The sequence below is a fragment of the Acomys russatus genome, chromosome 16, assembly GCF_903995435.1.
Source record: "Acomys russatus chromosome 16, mAcoRus1.1, whole genome shotgun sequence".
In the NCBI taxonomy this organism is placed as follows: domain Eukaryota; kingdom Metazoa; phylum Chordata; class Mammalia; order Rodentia; family Muridae; genus Acomys; species Acomys russatus.
In genome coordinates, this window is record NC_067152.1 from 10,400,531 (window position 1) to 10,421,359 (window position 20,829).

General features: G+C 46.8%; 1 protein-coding gene across 1 annotated transcript in view; it reads right to left on the reverse strand.

The window, feature by feature from the left end:
• Positions 1-5,079: 5,079 nt before the first annotated feature.
• Ccl5 (C-C motif chemokine ligand 5) overlaps positions 5,080-20,829 on the reverse strand; it is a 31,797-nt gene continuing 16,047 nt past the window's right edge. Inside the window, exons 3-6 of the mRNA XM_051158710.1 lie at positions 9,800-9,892; positions 9,546-9,577; positions 8,523-8,662; positions 5,080-5,417 (exon numbers count right to left, since the gene is read on the reverse strand). Coding sequence (XP_051014667.1) covers positions 5,330-5,417; positions 8,523-8,662; positions 9,546-9,577; positions 9,800-9,892 — 353 coding nt within the window. The 3' untranslated portion in view covers positions 5,080-5,329. The remainder of the gene's footprint in view (positions 5,418-8,522; positions 8,663-9,545; positions 9,578-9,799; positions 9,893-20,829) is intronic.

Here is a 20,829-nt window from a genome sequence, read left to right on the forward strand (position 1 = left end):
CTTTGATGTAGGCTAGAGGAGACCCAGGGCAGGGCTTGACGAGGCCCTTTTTCTGGCACAAGAGAGACCAAGGGGGCACAGAGACTTCTGGAGATAGAAGCTTCCAAGGGCTAAGCAACCAGGTTGCCATGGGAAACAGAACACTGTAGGCTTCAAACTTTTTCTTTTTTTTTTTTTAATTTTAATTTTTAAATTTTTTTTCTATTTTTTAAATTTTATTTTTTACATACACATTTATATTATTACACATATATACAATAGATAGCCTATAGCAAGAAGAACTAAGACACAATCAGGAATTATATAAATGTTACATTCTTAGTGTTTTGGCTATTTGTATTTGAGAGCCTTGAAGAAGTCTTTTTTTTTTTTTTTTAAGATTTATTTATTATTCTGTATACAATGCTCTGCCTGCATGTACACCTGCAGGCCAGAAGAGGGCATCAGATCACATTATAGATGGTTGTGAGCCACCACGTGGTTGGTTGCTGGGAATTGAACTCATGACATCTGGAAGAGCAGTCAGTGCTCTTAACTGCTGCGCCATCTCTCTAGCCCCCTCGAACTTTTTCGAACCTACTTTATTTGGGGTTCTTTAATGCTTATACCTCCCTTCCAACCCACCTATCCTAGACAGGAGATTAAAGAGGTTAATGGGAACAGGAAAAATGGACCTTCTTAGACTCAGTTCCTGCGAGTGATTCTACTGGCATAGCTGGCAGGATTCCAGCAGACCCGTTAAACAGCAAACCAGCAATTCAGCAAACGTGACTGCAACCGCAATAGCCAGAAACCAGAGCAGCAGCCAGGACCTGGAACCTTGAAACTTTCTCTGGAGTGTTTCTCTCTAGGAGCGTCTTGAAGTGGAACAGACAACAGCGAAACAATAGGAAAGGATACTAAGACCAAAAAGCCCCACTTCTTATTTGGGCATACACATACACACACACACACACACACACACACACACACAAACACACATCCTCTCAGTGTCCATGCTAAGATGTTTTTCAGCTGGCAAAGACCAAGCCCCACAAGAGGCGGTTCCTCTTTTAGTGGGTAAACATCACCTATTCTCTCACAAGTTTGTTTCCCATCCCATACTTGGGATCAAAAACATGTTTACATCCACTACGGAACACACATTTCCATTGCTGAGCCCCGCTGCTGGCCTCTGTTGGCCTACTGGCTGAGCTGGCCACTGAACTTCATGTCCCTCAGTAGAAAAATGGGGAAGCCATCACCACTCTGTTATCTATTCATTCGTTGTGGTGGACTGTCTTTGTAAACTTTGTGTACTTTGTAAACCCTCAAGGCAGGAGAATGGCCAGACCCCTGCCTGAGGAGCTCCAGAAGCCAGGCCTAGCCCTCCAGATTTTCCTAATGGCCTCTCACAGTCATTTCCTAGGCTTCAGTTGTCATTTTCAGCCCCAAGGTGAGAGAGTGCCCAATCCCTGCCCTATAAGAAAAATCCCACCAATTCCTGAACAGGAAAACCAACCAATCCCTGAGCTTCCCCAAGCTCAGGACTTGAAATCCCACCAATTCTCAGCCTGGAAATCTCTGTCCTGGAACTCTCCACCCCTTAAGAAATCCTATATAAGCCTTGTCTACTGTTCAGTTCCCTGTTGTCTTCTCCTGGGAGCAGAGGCAGCCACTCTTGGCTTCGTCCCTCCAAACCTTGGATTTATCCCTCCCAATAAATCTCTTTTATGAGAAGAAACCAAGAAGCAAAGAACGGAAGAAGGGAAGAAGTGGAGCGAGGCTGAGGTGCTCAGCCTCAGCTCAGCTCAGCTGGGGATACCCTTGCCTGGAAGCTACAATGCTGAAGAAGAGGAGGGACAAAACAGAGCTGTGAGACTGTAGCACGAGGCAAGTCATAGTCTGCTTCAGTGGACCAATCTGAAGCAGCCCCACATCCCACGCCTACGATGAAAACAAAAACAGGTACGAAACATAACTGGGTTTTCTAAGAAACCCAGATTCTCCCTACAGCTGATGAAGGGGCTGGAGAAGTAGCTCAGCAGTTAAGATCACTAGTGAAGGGCTGGAGAGATGGCTCAGAGGTCAAGAGCACTTGGCTGCTCTTCCAGAGGTCCTGGGTTCAATTCCAGCACCCACATGACAGCTCCTAACTGTCTGTAAATCCAGTTCTGGTGGATCTGATACTCTAATACAGACATATGCAGGCAAAACACCAGTGCACATAGAATAAAAATAAATAAATAAATAAACAAACAAACAAATAAATAAAAGATCATTAGTGAAGACATGGGTTTGGTTCCCAGAGTCTGCCTGGCAACTCACAATGGTTTGTAGCTCCAGTTCCAGGGGATCTAATGTCCTCTTCTGACCTGTGTGGGCACTAAGGACACACATGGTCCACAGACAATCAGGGAAACACTCATAGACATAAATATAAAAAGTTAAAAAGTTAATTCATTTAAAAGAAAAAGAAAAAGAAAAAGAAAAAGGGAAATCTCTTCCAGGTATGGCCAGTGGCTTAGTTTGCCCCAGACAAGATGAACCATGACACTACATATCAAGAAAATATGGACCACTGGGGCTAGACATGTAGCTTAGTAGTTAGGAGCACCTGTTGCCATTGCAGAAGACCTGAATTCAATTTCCATCACCCACATGGTGCCTCACAACCATCCATCACTCCAGTTACAAGGGATCCATCGGGAACACATGTGGTGCACACACATGCATGTTTGCAAGATCCTCATATATAGAAAGTAGAATAAACATCTAAAAAATTTTTAAATATTGATCGTTGAGTTATCAGTCTTGAAGTCAAAGGACACGAGTGCTTTTATGTGCTGCACAGAGAAAGATAACATTACTCAAATGGAATTCCTAATCTGAGTCTGATTATAAGGAAATAAGCAAATCTAAATGATAAAATATTCTGCAAAAATATATATTCTGAACAATTTCAATGCCCTTAAGGACAAAAAAGAACTGTTGTTCAGCCAGGCGATGTAGCATACACTTGTAGCCCCAGTCTGAAATCTTGAGATCAGTCTGGACTATGCACTAAAACCCTGATGCACTAAACAGAGCAAATGGCTGGGAGTTCTGGGCCAGCCGTGTGAGCTCAGCACGGGGATGGAGAGGCTGTCACATAAGTCCCAGGCTACCCGGATCTACAGAGCCAGTTCCAGGTTGGTCAGGGCTACACAGTGAGATCCCATTGTTTTGTTTGCTTGATTTTTTGTTTTGTTCTGTTTTAAAAATAACACTAAAAGACATTCCACTAAATTCAGTGTGTGTACTGAATTAATTTCTTAATAAAAAAAAATATCAATAGAGGGCATTATTGGGACAGTGGGAATGTGGTAATGTATATTTGATGATTGTTTGTTAGAGAGGAGTGTCATGTCCCCGTGTCTTTCACTTTGTGGTTTTATATAGAATCTTCTTGTTATTAGTACACAATACCGAAACCTTTAGGGGGTACAGTGACATTGCATATGTAGCTGCAAACAGCTCAGAAAAAAATGTATATGCCAGAGGAAAGGGGAGGAGTTTTAATATTTGTTTGCCAATCCTTTTTTTTTGTTTTCCAGAGACAGAGTTTCTCTGTGTAGCCTTGGATGTTCTGGACTTGCTTTGTAGACCAGGCTGGCTGTAAACTCACAGCAATCTGCCTGCCTCTGCCTCCCGAGTGCTGGGATTAAAGGCGTGTGCCACCATGCCCAGCTGTTTGCCAATTCTATAAGTTTAAAAATTTGTAAACTGGGACTGAAGAGATGACTCCGAGGTTAAAATCACTGGCTGCTCTTTCAGACGTCCTGAGTTCAATTCCCAGCAACCACATGGTGGCTCACAACCATCTATGATGTGATCTGATGCCCTCTTCTGTCATTTGGGCATACATACAGGCAGAGCACTGTATAAATAATAAATAAATCTTTAAAAAACGTAGACTGAAGATGGGGAAACATTTAGACATTTGTATTAGATCTAGTTGGTTTTTTTATAACTTAACTTTAAACTTGGTTTCTTTTTGTTTGTGGGGCTTTGGACCAGTCATTTTCATCTTCCCATGAATTTTGCTGACTGCTGGGCTGGTGAGGGTGGCTCTGTGAGTAGAGCTTTTCCTGTGCAAGCCTTGCTGCCTGAGCTCGATCCCTGGGCCCCATGAGAAGATGGCGGGAGAGGAGGAAGCTCACTCGTCTGACCACCCCATGTGTGCCATGGTACGTAGGTCCATTCCCCCAACCCTATGTGTGTGTGTGTGTGTATGTCTGTCTGTCTGTCACACACACATCATTTAAAAATGAAAGCATTTTTGTACTGCAAATAGAGTCAATATTAGTGCCCATCCTGAGGTTATAAAGTGAAAGAGGGTTTGAACATGAGGGACTTAGCCGACACCTGTCACATAATGCTCAACTAATGTTATGTACAGCTGTGACTATATCCGGTATCACAGCGTTCTCCTGAAGAGACACACAGGTGAGAATGGTGGACTACCCCCTCTTCAAAGGTGCTGGTACTGTTGGTTTAGTTATGAGAACCTTATCTAAAATAATTTCCCTTAAGTCCTGTTCTATGCACAACAATTGTGTTAACGGAACCCACTGGAGATGAGGTGTAGGGCAAGCTAAGGTAGAAGGGTCAGTCAGTCAAAGCCCAAGGAAGCAGGGAGCTGGTGTGGCAGGGGTCCAGATAAATCCCTGGAGACTTAAAGCTGCATCACGATGCTTAGACTCCAGCCTTAGTAGACAAGTCTCTAGCTACCTTACCAGCTTTGCCTGTCTATGCTCAGTTTTCAGAGGGCGTCTGCTCCCAGCCCTGCTAACGGCACAGGCCGTACCTCCTAAATCCGGTGTTGACGCCAGCAGTGTGCCTGGTATCTGCATGTTTGATACTCGCGGGGAAGGGGTGCTTCTTAGGAAGAAGTCGAACCAGGAGCCAGCTTTGTCCTTGCATCAGAAATTTTAATGAAACATCGATTTCTTGGCTTAGGCGTGCAGAGCCTGTGAGGGCCTGAGATATGAACATTTGCATATGGGATTTCCATTTTCCTTCTTTCCTTGAGAGACACATAGCCTTCTTTATTGCTCCCAAAACCATGGCCTGGTTGAGGAGCCTGAAGCTCGGAGTCTGAAGACTTCCTGTTGGCATGGCAGGGCCTCAGGACACCCCCGGGCTTTAGGAGAGGCCTCTGGTACAATCTCTATGGAATGACAGCATCTAGGGCACCCCAGGAATGAGCGCGTGTGGGGGTTGCTGAGCGACGTCCCCAAGCTGGTTAGCACTAGGGCAGGCAGCGACAGGTAACCTATACAGGGTCGGTATCAAGGGACCCTTTACTCTACTTCATCTCCAAATAGTTGATGTATTTCCGAACCCACTTCTTCTCTGGGTTGGCACACACTTGACGGTTCCTTCGAGTGACAAAGCTGTAGAAGAGAGAGAGAAAAAAAAAAATGAACACTGGGGCAGCTTTTGGTGTGAGGGGACTGAGAAGCGCGAAGGGAAATGGCTGAGAGTTGGGTAGGGCATTTTTGTAGCTCTGTGCTGTTTCTTCCTTTCAGAAGACATTTCTTCTCCTTTGGAACTAAAGGCACCGAGACAAAGGCCGAATTTCATTCGTGTTAATTCACTACAGACACACACACAGATCTGGAAGCAGCACTGAGCAGGCCAAGCTCTGGCCTCCTCTTGGCCCCTTTCTTTGCTCCAGGCCTTATTCTCAGTGATGAATTTACAGAAGTTGAGTATTGATTGTATTTACATCAGAACCTGAGTTGAAGAAACTAAGAGGGAACCCTCAGGCCGGCTAGTCGCTCTTCTCGGCACTCTCCGCATGTCGCCAGGGAGTCAGGATACCAGCTCCAGCTATCAAGGTTGCTCCGGCCTTCATTTCCCCCTCCTTTATATAGTATGTGACACCAAAGGACAAGTTCCCCCTTCCTAAGCCTTCCCTTCCTTCCTCCATTTTTGGGGCCCTCTGCTCATCTGGCTTCCCTTTCCACCTGTCTCTTAAGAGCAGGTGTCCTCAGAGTCACTGACCCATTTGAGTTCTTGTCTTTCTAGGCTCTGGCCCCAGGCCTCCATATAGTTGATGCCTGGTGAACATTAATTGAATTGCACTCATTCATAACATGCTTGTGAGCACACATGCACGCATACACACGCACACAAACACGCGTGTGCACACACACATTTAAATAATGATAATAATAGGCTGATACTTCTTTATACCCATTATGTGCCAGAAGACTGTCTAAATACTTATTATTCTCTCTGTGACCTAGTGAAAGAAGGGCCTTAATCACCCTCTTTTGGAACTACTTCAGGGAGGCCGAGGGACCCTAGTTTACCAGATGACATAACTAGGATTCTAACACAGCAGACCAGCTTCGGAGCCAGGGATGGCCAAGACAATGTGGCCCAGCGTCCTTATACTGACAGTCTCTGGACTCTCTCCTCAGCCCTTTGCTTCCACTCCATCTGGCACCTCTGTGAATCTCGCTGGACCTTTGCTTGGTTTGCACTCCAGACCTGCATCCCTCTCAGCATCATCTGTGTCTCTTCTATCCTTTTTGATCCTGCCTGACTCACTCTCAAAGCTCCCAACTCTTGTTTCTCCTTGCCTCTAGGTACCACTCAGCCAGCAACATGACACACATGGGTGACTTCGACAGCCTCTTGTCCAGACCCCTTCTTCCTTGGCTTTTCCTGTTCCAGGCCGTTTTACTCTCGCCAGCTCTGTTTTTCTTCAGTTTTCTGACACTCAAGGAAAGCTCTCTGCTTTCCTACAAGTGTCTTTACAAACTGAAATAGAAGCCTGTGAGCGTGTTCTCGCACTTTTCTCTACTCCTAATTGCTCCACAAATAGCATCTCTTACAGTGATCACCACTGAATTGCCCTCTCACCCCTGGAGCTAAACATGGCCCCTCCTCTCCTTTGGTAACATTTTCTAGAGCGCTCTAGTCATTCTCTTACTAGATAAACTCTCCAGAGCCAAGGGTGGTAATTTTATTCATCTCTGCCCGCTCATGATATGTGCTCAAGTACTCTTCTAGAGCTAAACTTAGTAATGCTAAATATTAATGTTCCACTTTCAGCTATTCCCCAGGACCCAAGTCCGTCTTTGCCAGGGTTACAGAAATCTTTGGGCTAAAACTCTTGAACTTTTTATTGGCAACTTCATGATTACCCTGCTTTCTTCTTTTTCGTTTGTAGATTATTGTGTATGCATAGCCAGCTGCATGTGTGTTTGTGCACCATATGTGTGCCTGGCACCTGAGGAGGTCAGAAGAGGGTATCAGATGCTCTGGAACTGGAACTGCAGATAATTTTGAGCCATCACGTGGGTGCCGGCAATTGAACCTGGATCCCCCGCAAGAGCAACAAGTGCACTTGACCTCTGAGCCATCTGTCCGGCTCTCTGTTTTCATTCTGTAAATTATTATCTTCTTAAACCTCTTAAGCCTGTTGTCACTAATGACTTTTATTTATTTATTTAGTTAGTTTTATGAGACAGGGTTTCTCTGGGTAGCCTTGGCTGTCCTGGACCAGGCTGGCCTTAAACTCACAGAGATCTGCCTGCCTCTGCCTTCCTGAGTGCTGGGATTACAGGTGTGCACCACTGCACCCGGCCTTGACTTTGTTTCATAACAGGAAGAGGGAACCCCAGAGACAGACCCCCATCCCTCACTGACTGTGCAGCTTTGAGTAAGTCAGCAAGAGCCACGGAGTCTCAATTCTCATTAATTACGTGGAGAGGATTGTGCAAACTGGCCATGGCTATGTGTGAGATGGAGACCATGCACATAGAATGACATGCCACTAAGCACCCCTGTGTGGTGGGAATTATTATAGTTTCCCAAGTCTATACACATGCACACTTAAAGCCGAATCTCATTATAACGTCTTAAATAGATAGGTTTTTTAGATTTCATTTACTTGGTTGAAATTAGGGCCCTGACCTTGACCCATCCTCCCTAGTTCCTCAGAGAATTAGCTGAGCTGGGTTGGGCGTGAAATACAGAAGCTTTGGACTCTTAACTGGAGAGGGGTGACCGAGTGGATGATCTTTCAGCCTGTGCTCAAATAAAAGCTGAACCAGCAAAAGTTGGTGCCCTAGGAACCGTATCTGTCAGTGTACGCTAAGGTCCTAATGAGACCTTTCTAATGCTGTGACCCATACAATTTGTCACGTTGTGGTGACCCCCCAGCGATACAATTATATTGTTATTGCTACTTTGCAACTACAATGTTGTTACTATTGTAAATTGTAATGTAAATATTTTTGGAGATAGAGATTTGCAAAAGGAGTTGGACCCACAAGTTGGGAAGCGCTGCTCTAAGGTGCGGGCGTGGGGGCGGGGGCTAGACTCTAAGCTGGAGATGAGGAGCCAGGGCTATTAGAGGAGCCTAGAGGGTGACTGCGCAAGGGAGAGGAGGCACCTCTTTCCTGGAGGAAGGATAATGGCAGGGCTGTAGTCAGGGTGTGGGAGGGGCTCCCCAAAGAGGAGCCCAAGGGCCTGAGACTCACACGACTGCAAGGTTGGAACACTTGCTGCTGGTGTAGAAATACTCCTTGACGTGGTCACGAGGCAGCACACGGGAGTGGTAGGCAAAGCAGCACGGTGTGGTGTCCGAGCCATCTGGGAGAAGGAAGAGACGAAGGAGACCCTATTATGCACTGCCAGTTACACCGGGCACTGCTGGGCCCTTTACAGGGCTCATCTTGGAAGCACTGTGTGTTGTCTACCTCGGCAGAAATGGAGGCTCAGAGGACACAGCTGCCACAGTAGAGATTTCTACAGAAGCCTGGAAGGATCTGTCCAAACCATATATGGTCTGTGAGGCAAGCCTGTACTTTGTCCTCTGTACCATAACCCCAGGTTGGTATCTTTCTCCTCAGCTCTTCACCTGCCTCTAGCCTTGTTCTTTCAGTTCCCCTAGTAGGTTCAAAGCTTGGTTTCTCTGAGGTTCAGGATATGTTCCGGGAAGCATCCAATCTGAGGCTCCCTAACTTAGTGAGGCTCTTAAGTGGGGCCTGAAAGTGCACATAGCATTCTGGGACCTGGCTGGCCTGCAGCGAAGGGCTCTGAACAGAGAAACTTAGTGGTCGGTTAATTCAAGATGCTACTGAGTGGCACAGTTGTCTCCCATAGCAGAGCTGTGGTGCTTATCTTCCCAGCCATATGGGGCTTGTTGGAATACCAGTTTTCACACACTCTAGCAGTGTGCACGCTTACACATGGATCTCTGTGTCCTTGGGCCTCAGTTTCCCACTGTAAGCCAAGAACAACCACTGAAAGACCAGTTGCATTAAATTGAATGGCACATGTAAAGGAGCGTGCATGGTACCCGACCCATAGCAGGCACTTGGTTCACTTCGTTTTTTGTTTTTTGTTTTTGCCAGCCCCATTTCTTTTCTATCTATGAAATGGGAGACTATCAAACCTCAGACACTTTAAACAGTATTACACATTTCTTAGAAACCGTGCTGGTGACAGATATGAGTAAGTCACTTCAAAGTCAGCTTGGTATGGCCAGCACCAGTCCTCACTTGAGGCGTGCCTGTAGAGTTCATAGTAAAGTCTTAGAAGACACAAAAAAAGTTCACCATGGGGTCCTACCGTAATATGGCTTAGAGATCTAACAGGGGTGACAGGATAGCTGTATCGATGACACATAAGAAAGTACATAATGGGGTTGGGGCAGCATACATGCTATGACTGAAAACTGGGGAAGGTCTGGGGTGGCAGGATGGGGTGGGCATCTAGGCAGAGTGGGCTGAGGTGGTGAGAGCTCTGAACTTACACGGGGAGGCAGATGCCGGAGTGCAGATGGCGGCAGCAGTGACGATGACAGCAAGGGCAGCTACGGAGATCTTCATGGTACCCGAGGCAGAGGCTGTGGGAGACAGATGCGTTGTCTCAGGATCCTCAGCAGGGATGCTCTGCAGCTCAGCCCGACCTTTTATAGGGAGTCAGGGCAGCAGCAGCGTCAGCAGCGCCCCTCCCTCCCCCCCCCCCCACTGGGGGAGTTTCCACAGCAGACACCAAACACTGGCTGCTGTCACAAATGAAAATAGACAAAATGGAAAAGAAAACTGAAATCATCTTTGCAAGTATGACTCTGCCTCTCACTGCCCTCCGGTCCAGATGACTTATCAGCTCCCTCTCTGGCCAAGCACAGTAGTGGGAGGGGATATCTTCCTCCTCAGCATCCTCAGATCTGCCTTCCCAAGCAAGCACGCCCCAGGTAGCAGGGACCTGCTGCCTTTAGGCAAGTGTGGGGGGGGTCAGTTAAGTTATCATCAAGCCATTGATTTTCACTTGGTAACTTCTTAAATTCTAGCCCAGATTTGATTTTCGTCTTCTCGTTTTCTCCTTGGACGGGTGTATGCCATGAACACACTATCTCAGAAACAGAGAGCACATGTGTCATCAGACTTTATGGATAACAAGTTAACAAGGTATGGTGGATTTGCTGACAGCAATTGGCCGAGTAATCCTGATCCCCTTGATAGTCAAATAGATGTAGACATGTTTATGTGTGATGTGTGATCTGAGAGGTACTAGTAATTAAGATAGGAATAAAAGAACTGGGTCCTGTCTGTCCATCTATTATATATCATATGTGTATCACTTATCTATCTGTCTGTCTGTCTATCTATCTATCTATCTACCTACCTACCTAGGGCTGAGGGCTTCAAAAGAGTCTCTGTGTGGGAATAAAGATAAACAACTGTTGCAATCTACTGGAGGGCAAGCAGATGCTGCAGAATCTGCAAGACTCAGGGATACAGTAAGAACATGGATGCTGCAGAGGGGAAAGGGAGGACTGGGGCCAGATGGACAGTGGGCAAGCAAATGGATGGTAGGTCCAGGTGGACAAACTAGCAGATGGTAAACGGATTTGAGCTCAGGTTTCTAGGACAGGCTGGAATTCTCTGCCTGTCAGTCCTTACACACACACACACACACACACACACACACACACACACACACACACACACACACAATGTGGCCAGATGACAAGCTGGTGGAGGCTATTACCACTGTGATGTCAAGTGTTCTCTTTATGGGGTCCAGGTGAGAGTGTCGTACTCTTTCTTCAGTCTGATGTTTAGTAAGTTCTTGGCTCTGTTTGTTTGTCTTTAAGACACACTTATGTGCTCATATTGTTCCAGTTTTCTTTGATAAATTTATGGGCTGTCAGCCATGTATACCTTTAGGAATAAGTTACTTGCCATCTGTGCCCATGCTGGTGCCAGACAGATGGTAGTGCTTGTGTGCCCACCAAGGTGCAGAGTCATGCCATCTCTACGTTTGCACTCAAAATGTAGTCAAAAGCCCGTAAAAAGGAGTCTCTTAGGGAAAGGCACAGCTTGTAGAACTATTGTTTTACATGATCAACTTAGCTAAAATAGGGCATAGTCTGAGTCAACAGTGATATTTATTAGAGGATTTATTTATTTTGTTGTTTTTTGGTTTTTCGAGACAGGGTTTCTCTGCGTAGCCTTCGCTGTCCTGGACTCGCTTTGTAGACCAGGCTGGCCTCGAACTCACAGCAATCCACCTGCCTCTGCCTCCCAAGTGCTGGGATTAAAGGTGTGCGCCACCACACCTGGTTATGAGAGGATTTATTGAGGGGGGTCCTTTAGACATATAGACTCTGAAGGAGGTGGGAGCGCCCACTCTGTGATAGGGCAGTGCATCTGAGCTGGACCCTGGGGAGGCCTGGGTGACTCCTCTAGGGAGTGCTCCTTGTTTTCATCATGACTGTGATATCACTGTGAAATCATCCCACTCACCTGCCAATTCATCTCTGCAGCCTTGTGCACACAGGCTATGGAAGACGGAAACTGTAAGGGGCATCAGCAAATTATCCCTGTGTCCTGTCCAGGCATGACAGTGGAGTCCCGTCCCTCTGCTGCAGAGGGAGAAACTGAGGCCCAGAGAGGAGTAACTTGCTAAGAGCACATTGTAGATGGATGAAAGGATTGGGACCGGAAGCCAGCTGTTGTGCGTCTCATATTGGTCCCCATCTATTAAATATAGCTGGATATTAAAGGATAGGGACTCCTCAGACCACAGGGTTAGAGATGGGAGCCTCCATCCCAAAGGATTACTTACGTCATCAATTCAGAATTACTGACAGTTTTGGCCAGGGGATAGGGGATGAAACTGGTTTCTGAGTAAGAGATAAACATTTAAACAAAACTGGACATTGGAAAGAGTAATCACATACTAAACACACTGCTTGTTTCATCTTTCTTTTTCAGGCAGACAGGTTCTTTCTGTGTAACCATGGTTGGACTGAACTTTTTATATGGACCAGGCTGGGCTTGCACTTGTAGCAATCCTTCTGCCTGGGTCCTTGGATACCAGGATTTACAAATGTGTACTATCACATCTCAACACTTGGAAGGATCCTGAGTTGGAGTCTTTAAGGCAGTCGGTTCAAGTTTAGAGCAGTTGAGTTCATAGCTTATGCCTACAACTTGCAATGGTAGACTTCACTGAATTAGGGATCACTTCATGTTTCTAGAAAAAACGAGCTAACTCTTGTTAAGGCTTTGGGATAAAGTGGGAGAAGATAGACAGACACACAAGTAAATAAATGCTCCTTAATGGTGTGCCACTGTTTCACTGGCCTGGCCTCTTGCCTTCTGTGTTGGGACAAGGCTCACCCTGTGACCCATGTTGGTCTTAAACTTATTTCCTCATTCTCTGTGGTGCTGGCTTTACAGACCACAGAGTCTCTTAACTCTGTGAGCATAGCATCCTTCACAATTTTATTTATTCATTTATTTTTGTTTATGTATATGTGTGTGCACCTGCTCGCCAGTATGTGTATCATGTGTGCTCAGTGCTCTTGGAGGCTGAAAGAGGGCATATTGACTAAGTATGTGGGCTCCCTAGAGTGGAAAATCTGGCTGGGTGTGGTGGTGCATGCTTTGAACCCCAGCACTCGGGAGGCATAGGCAGGTGGATCGATGTGAGTTCGAGGCCAGCCTGGCCTACAAAGAGAGTCCAGAACAGCCAAGGATACACAGAGAAACCCTGTCTTGAAAAAACCAAACCAAACCAAAAAACAAAACAAAACAAAACAAAAACAAAACAAACAAACGAACAAAAAAACTAACAACAACAACAAAAAGAAAATCTGGATCTATTATTTATTTTCTATTTTTGTTTTGTTTTGTTTTTTGAGACAGGGTTTCTCTGTGTAGCCTTGGCTGTCCTGGACTTGCTTTGTAGACCAGGCTGGCCTTGAACTCACGGTGATCTGCCTGCCTCTGCCTCACCTCCAGAGTGCTGGGATTACAGGCATGTGCCACTACATCCAGCTTATTTTTATTTTTTTTTAAAAAAATAAAACAATATATATTTACAGTATATCATGAAGTTTTGGCATAGTGACATGTTTACAGCAGACAGATGTACAGATGTACAGGAGACGCTTGTTTCCTTATATAGCCTCCACTTTGTATTTATGTGGTGTGAGCATCTGAAATCTCTCAGCAGATTTCCGGTATCAGACACAGTGTGACTAACTGCAGTCCCCATGTTGTGTTTTAGATTTGCAGATTTTTCCATCCTGGACTGGTGCAGCTTTGTGTACCCTTGGGCCAGCATCTCTCCATGCCCCTGCCTCCCTGCCCCTCCTCTTATAATGGCAGATTTATTTGCTGCTGTTGCTCTTCCTCCTCTTCCTCTTCCTCCTCCTCCTTTTTGGTTTTTCGAGACAGGGTTTCTCTGTGTATCCTTGGCTGTCCTGCTGTGAGCCCATGCTGGCCTCGAATTCACCAAGATCTGTCTGCCTGCCTCTGCCTCCCGAGTGCTGGGATTACAGGTGTGTTCCACCGAGCCGGCTCTACTCCTTGCTTCTTAAGATTGCACATAATCGTGAGGTCACGCAGTGGCAGTTTTCCCAGTCTGATCTCTGCTGCTTGCTAGTGACTTGGGCAACTTGCTCATTTCCCTCTGTCCTAAGTTGCGTCCTCTGTAAATCAGACCCTGCATAGAATCCGAGTGCGTTAATCAAGCCAGTGAAGATATGATGAAAGCTGTGAAATTTTTTGACTAATTTTTCGAGAACTGGATAGGCACACTTGTCATTTTGTGTATAGAGAGCCCACAAGCCTGGCAGGTTCAGTGGGCTTCTGAGTTTCCGCCCACCAGCTCTCATCAACCCTCATGCCTGTGGTGCATGTTTACCTAAGCCTCACATCCAGTCAGCCTCGTGCTACCCGTTTCCCTATCTTGTCCTGGCTTCGTCATTGTTTTGTTTTCCTTCTCTCATTGACTCTTTTTCCTAAGCTGAGCTGGCTCCCAGCCCAGTCACTCTATGCTGTTAAGAAGCCAGTTGCAGCCAAAGAAACCGAAACCCCGTTTCACACGGATTCCAGTGTTTTAGTCAGACACGGGGTTTCCCCATGACTGTGTGGGTCAGCTCTGGCTCTTCTGGCTACTCCTGTCAAAGGGTCCGATGCGGGGAAAGTCCACAGTCTCTAGGCATCTGGGCTCCCAGGAAAAGCCAAAAGTAAAGGCATTTCCTTCCATGCCTTTAGCGTTTCCCATATGCAAATTGAGCATGCTTCTTAATTGGAAGCGGAGGGCCTGTTGGACAAGGCACTCGAGGGGTGCTGGCATTAGAGCCACAACTCTTGTCTCTGATGCTGCTCTCATAAACGTTCCAACCACATTCGGCCTAGAGACTTGCAGCCCAGCCTCCGCCAGCTCCTCTCACCTTCACCACACAGGACAGTGGCTGAGCACACCCATTTGCTTTCTGCAGCTGGAGACCGCATGTGGTGTGTTTGTTGATGAGAATTGTGCTTGGGTCACCAGGGAGCCCCCACAAAGTGGTTATGGGAGAGAGGCTCAGGAGGAAGCATGCGTTTTACAATTGCTTGTTCACAGATAACTTTAGACCCCCCCCATCTTTCATGAGAGGAATGCATTTTTATTTTCTTCTTCATATGGGCTTGAGGATTATTTTTTGCTTGTTTGTTTGTTTCTTTTGGTATTTTTGTTTTGTTTTATATCCCTCATGAATTTTTTTCTCCTTACTTTTTAGGAAAACTTATTGACAGAGCATGGCTCCTCGGTTCTGCAGTTTCTCCCCTGTAGTCTCTGTGCCTTTGAACAGATCTTTAAATCTCTTCTGGGCTGGGTACACCCAGTTCTAGGACACCCAAGATGACCAAATGGAGGTGATCAGGAAGTGACCTATTTCTGGCTCTAAGTAGATACTTAGAAGACAGCACCCCAAATTCCCAAGCTCCAGCATTCCTTTCCTTACCAATAAAGAGTTCATCGCAGCTGGGCATGGTGGCACACGCCTTTAATCCCAGCACTAGGGAGGCAGAGACAGGCAGATCTCTGTGAGTTTGAGGCCAGCCTGGTCTACAAAGAGAGTCCAGGACAACCAAGGACACACAGAGAAACCTTGTCTTGAAAAACCAAAATAAACAAAACAAAAAGAAAAACAAACAAACAAAACAACAACAACAAAAACAAAAAAAGAGTTCATCGCAGTCAAGACTTTGGAGGCATAGGGTGAGATGTGGTAAAGCTGACAGTGATGTCCCATCAGCCCCCAGTGTCAGGCAGACCCTTGAGAGATTGTTCTACATAGGAAGATACCAGTCACAACTCAAACCAGCCCGGGATACTCCGCCAACCATGACTCTTCTTCCTTCCTGGCACCCCCACAGGCCAGCGCACAGACTCCTTTGAGAGGATTTTGACAGACAGGCTTATAAAGGAAGTGATCAAAGTTTCTGGGTTCTGTCCCTTTTTTGATCTGGCCCCAAAGAGTCCCTTGGTTCCTTAGTACTTTCATCCAGTCTCAGAGATGGGGGTCTCTGATGCCTTGTCTTTCTATGCTGCCTGCCCTTCCTCCACTGCCCACCCCTCAGCCCCTCAGCCTGCAGAGCCCCTCTACCTTCAAAATCTCCCTAGGTCCTTAATGTTAAGAATGCCAGGGTGGGTAGGGAAGTCCCCTGGGGAATTTTGTCAGGGTGAAGAGTGGAAATTCTGCATCTTAGTCATTCCTTCTAAAGCCAGCTCTTGGTTATGAAGAGGGCAAAGGACCCGGATGAATTGGGCATAGATCCTAGTCCCAGTCGAGGGCTAAACCTAGCTGTGAGAAGCTGTGAGATTTTAGCAAACCTCTTGTGACTCTCAGTTTCTTCAAGAGGGAAGTAGAGGTGTAATCGTTATGCCTCGAGGCCCTTTCCTTCTCATTTAAAAGATAAAATAGTAGGTGATTTCTAGTACATTGAAGAGATTTGGAAATGGATTCTCGTTTTCCCTAAAATAGGCCCATGGTGCTCCTCCTGTGGGTAAGGCTGAAAGGTCTTTCTGGGGCCTGGGACTCACTCTCCCACTTGGCTCATGAGCTCCTTCCTTAGGCAGTTCTGTGTCCCTTCATTTACACACTGTGCCATCCTGTCACTCATCCCAGCCTCCACCCATTGGTCCTTTCATCTCTGCATCTCCTGTCCGCTGACAGGCACTGCTGATGTTAAAGCAGCCTTTGCTGACTCAGTCAGGAAGGTGAGGCATTGGGGGCGATGTGCCACAGCTCACAGAAAGGTCAGAACATGGGAGAAGCCGGCTCAGAAGAGGACCAGCTGTCACGGTGCTGTTGTTTAACTGGATGCCCTCTGAGGACTCCCGAGTCTAAGAGAGGAGGTGTGACCTCCCAGCTTTGTCACCTGCTTGCCGGGAGAAGCCATCTGATGTGTAGGACCACTGAGAACAAGTACCTTGGGATGAGGGATGGTTCTACGGAAGGGTGTCAGGGTGAGGGTGAGACCGAAGCATGCATGCTGGGTAGGAAAACTAGACAGATAAACTTACCAATACTCCACTCACTCATCACCCCTGTATCCATCTGCTTGCCACCATCTATTCATCTGCTTGCTTAGCCAAGCTGTATTCTTTTATTGAGCGCCCAGCATGTTCTACAAAACAAGCTAAGCCCTTAGATACAGCGAGTTTGCTCTCTGTTGCCGTGATAAACACCACAACCAAAGCGAGTTGGGGAGGAGATAGTTTATTTCATCTGACAGCTTACAAACCACCACGAAGGGAATTTAGGGCAGGAACTCAAGGCAGGAACCAAAACCTCAGTTTGTTTTCTTATACGACGCAGGGCAACTTTGCCTAGGGGTAACAGCACCCCAGGCCTCCAGTGGAAGATCCGAGGGTTTCTTCATAAGGGATTCATCAGCAGAGCTAAGCCAGAGGTGAGGGCATAGGGAAAGGAGCCTATAGACATGCATCTGTGCACTCGGAGGGGCTGCGTAAAAGCACGCGGTTGGAGACGAAGCCACTTCATTCCAGGTACGGGACGGTAAGAGATGACCGTCTCGTACCACCAGAAGGTTGCTTATCCCAGGGAAGTGAAGAACGAACCTAAGATTTGGCACACAGTAGACAACGTGTGCCTCAGTTTCCTCACCCATAAAATGGGAAGAATCTCTTGTCTCCCCTTAAGCAATGCTGTGGAGTCACTTTCCAAGTGCCCAAAGGAGGAACTGAGTCACCATGGTTACCCACATCCCCAGAGTGCGGTTCCTGTGTTGCTGACTTTTGACACACTCACTGCCCACCACCCAACCGTCACCCTGGAGAGGGTTCGCGAAGTGCTTCTGATCCTACCGCCTCAGAGAAGTGGATGAGCAAGGCTCCAGGGGCCTCAGGTGGGCTGGGGGCAGCAGCTGGGTAAGGATGCAGGTGTGGGATGGGCCTTGGCTTCTTGTGGATTAGAATGGCCTCAATGATTTTGAACTCTGAACCTTGTGTGTGTGTGTTGGGGGGGGGGTGTCTCGAACTATTTCAACTCATAATAGGAAGGAGCTGGGTTCTCCAAGTTGTAGCCAAGTCAACATAGGAGCTGCCATGGACAGGCCTGATAAAGTAGCTGTGAATGAACTCACCAAGACAGGAGGAGGCAAAAGTAGAGTTTGCTAGACACAGTGCAATGCACTGGGCAAAGCAATAGAGGGAAGCTCCTGGCACAGAGGGATTCCTGAGGGCTATTTGTATTTTATTAAAAAATTAAAGGTACACCCTCTCAGTGTAGCCTTGGCTGCCCTGGAGCTTGGTCTGTAGGCCAGGCTAGTCTCAAACTCGCAGAGATCTACCTGCCTCTGCCTCCTGAGTGCTGGGATTAAAGACTTGTATCACTGCACCTGGCTGCTCTTATGGTGTGGTAGGGGAGGTTCTACAAGAGCCATTAGGCAGCATTTCAACATGTCAGTGTTCTGGAATAATTGCAGCTGGACTCTATCACAATTAGCAATCAACCACAGCCTGGGCGGGAGAAAACCAGAGGGCTGTCTTACATCTGAAATGGCTCAGCATTACCACGGGTCCCAGCATGACAGTCATGCTGTGCAGCTAGGGCTTGCTATGATTAGCTTTCTGATGAGAAAACACCTGTTCACACACACCAATGGTCTTGCCCTGAGACAGACTGCTCCTGCAGCAAAGGCAGCCTCCTTCTGAGGCTTGTGAAGCTCCCCACAGCTGCCTGTCCCAGAACAGCAGAAGGCCACTATTTGAGGGGGTGGGGTGGGGTGGGGAGTGAGCATAGTTTCTTAGAGGAATTCTTTTTGGACTTGCAGGACTCCAGCCCTTGACCTTGAGTAAGGCTGTTCACTTCTCTGAACCTCAGTTCTCCCCTCTGTGAAATGGGCAGTTAGATTGTGGTGAACATCCTACTGATGGCCCTGGGTCATCTTCACTAGTTCTCCGATGGGTTTCTTGGCCCAGCCCAAGCCTGCCTGGCCCTACTTAGCTAATTTTGTCCAGCTAATCATCTTGTTTTCCTAGGTAAAGCATTCCCTTGGCAGCCTGTCATTGGTGGTGAGCTGTACATTGATTGCTACAACTTGTGTGGAATTTGGCACAATCTGCTAAAAACTTGGAAAGACCATATTAGTAAGCTCTAGAAATCCTACTTTCAGGGATTCATCTCACAGTTTATTCACATGCCTTCAACTTACTCTTTACAGGATGTCATGGCTTGTGTTAATGAAGAGTGGGATGGGGGGAGCTTAATTGGGCTAATGGAATAACTCTGGCACTCCCATATGGTGGTATGACAGAGCCCACATACAGACACAGAGTGGTCTGTAGGACGCTGTAAGTTTAAGGGTGAAGCACTTGCCGTGGAGGCAAGAATACTTGAGCTCAGGTCCCAGAACCCACATCGAATAGCTGTGTGTGAGTTGGAATGAATCTGTACATGCGCTGGGGAGGCAAAGATGAGCTGGTCCTTGAGGCTTTCTGCCCAGTCAGCCTAGGCTAGCCCACAAGCTCCAGGCTGACAAAAAGACTTTGCCTCAAACAAACACACAAACAACAAAACCACACACACACCAAAAAAAAGCCCCCCTCCCAAACAAAACAAAAACAAAACAAAAAACAAAAAGCAAAAACAAACAAACAAAACAACCCCCCCCAAACAAAGCAAAAAAACAAAAAACCCAAAAAACAAAAACAAACAAACAAACAAAACCAAGGTGGACAGTATCTGAAGAAAGACACCTAGGGTTGATTTTTGGCCTCTATGTACATGCGAGCACACATGTACCCATGCACACGCACACACAAACATGCATGCATGCACATGCACAAACTGAAAATGAGAGGGGAGGGAGAGGAGGAGAGAGGGACCAAATCATCTCTCATTAGAAACGCATGGACTGCCTTCTGGAGTTGGCTAAAAAATCTAGCAAAGGTTACCTTCCTGGGTAGGTAGCGCGGGCCATGGGTAGGAGATTCCCTTCCCTTATATAGCGTTTTGTTCCTTTAGAGCTTCCATCATCTGAAACTGTTGGTGCAAACCTGTGGGCTGGGTGGGAGGATCATGAGCTGAGGCTAGCTTGAGCCTCACACTGAAGAGCCTGTCCCCAAAACCAGCAATAAAAAAGAGAACACCTCCTCTCCCCTCCAAGCTCCCCAAACAAACAAACAAACAAACAAACACAAAAAGCTTCATACCATGTGAGTGTTTGAATGTCTGATGGCTTTAAGAAGTGTTAAAGGAAGAAAGAACTTCAACTTGCAGCTTTACTCAGGCTTCGGAGCTCACGGAATCCTCTGGCCAGAGTGACCTGGATCCTCTCAGTAAAGGCTCTCTGAGGTGACTTGACTCATGCAGGGTTCCTCCATATCCCAGCTCTCTCACTCCACCCCTCACCTCAGCCTTCACTGCATCAGGGAAGTGGGCTTTTAGAACCATGCTTAAAATAAGATGACCTAGCTCTGTGCCTTCCCCTCAAAGAGAAGAGTCAGGATGGGAGGGAGGGGGCATAACTTTCTCTGACTGCATAGTGGAGGGAACAGTTCCCAGAGCTGCATGAAGGCTGGGCGTGGTGGCACAGGCCTTTAACTCCATCACTCGGGAGGCAGAGGCAGGCAGATTGCTGCGAGTTCGAGGGCAGCCTGGTCTACAAAGCAAGTCCAGGACAGCCAAGGCTAAACAGAGAAACCCTGTCTTGGAAAAAAACAAAAACAAAAGAAAAAAGAAAAACCAGAGTTGCAGGAACCTTGGCTCTGATTCTGGTCTCGGCTTTTGAAGCTTCCAAAACTCAAGAAAGTACTGCATTCCTGCTAGACAGTCTTTCATCTGTAAAATGGGCTTGTTCTTCCTTGGTGCCCGGGAAAAGAAATGGTCATTTTATGTGACACTTGGCACACAGTAAGTGTTTAATAGACAAATGCACTTGGGCTCTGTAGCTTCTGTAATACCAGTAGGAGAATTCCCACGGAGCTTCCATGAGAGAGCCAGCTGCTCTCAGCAGAGGCATTCTGAGG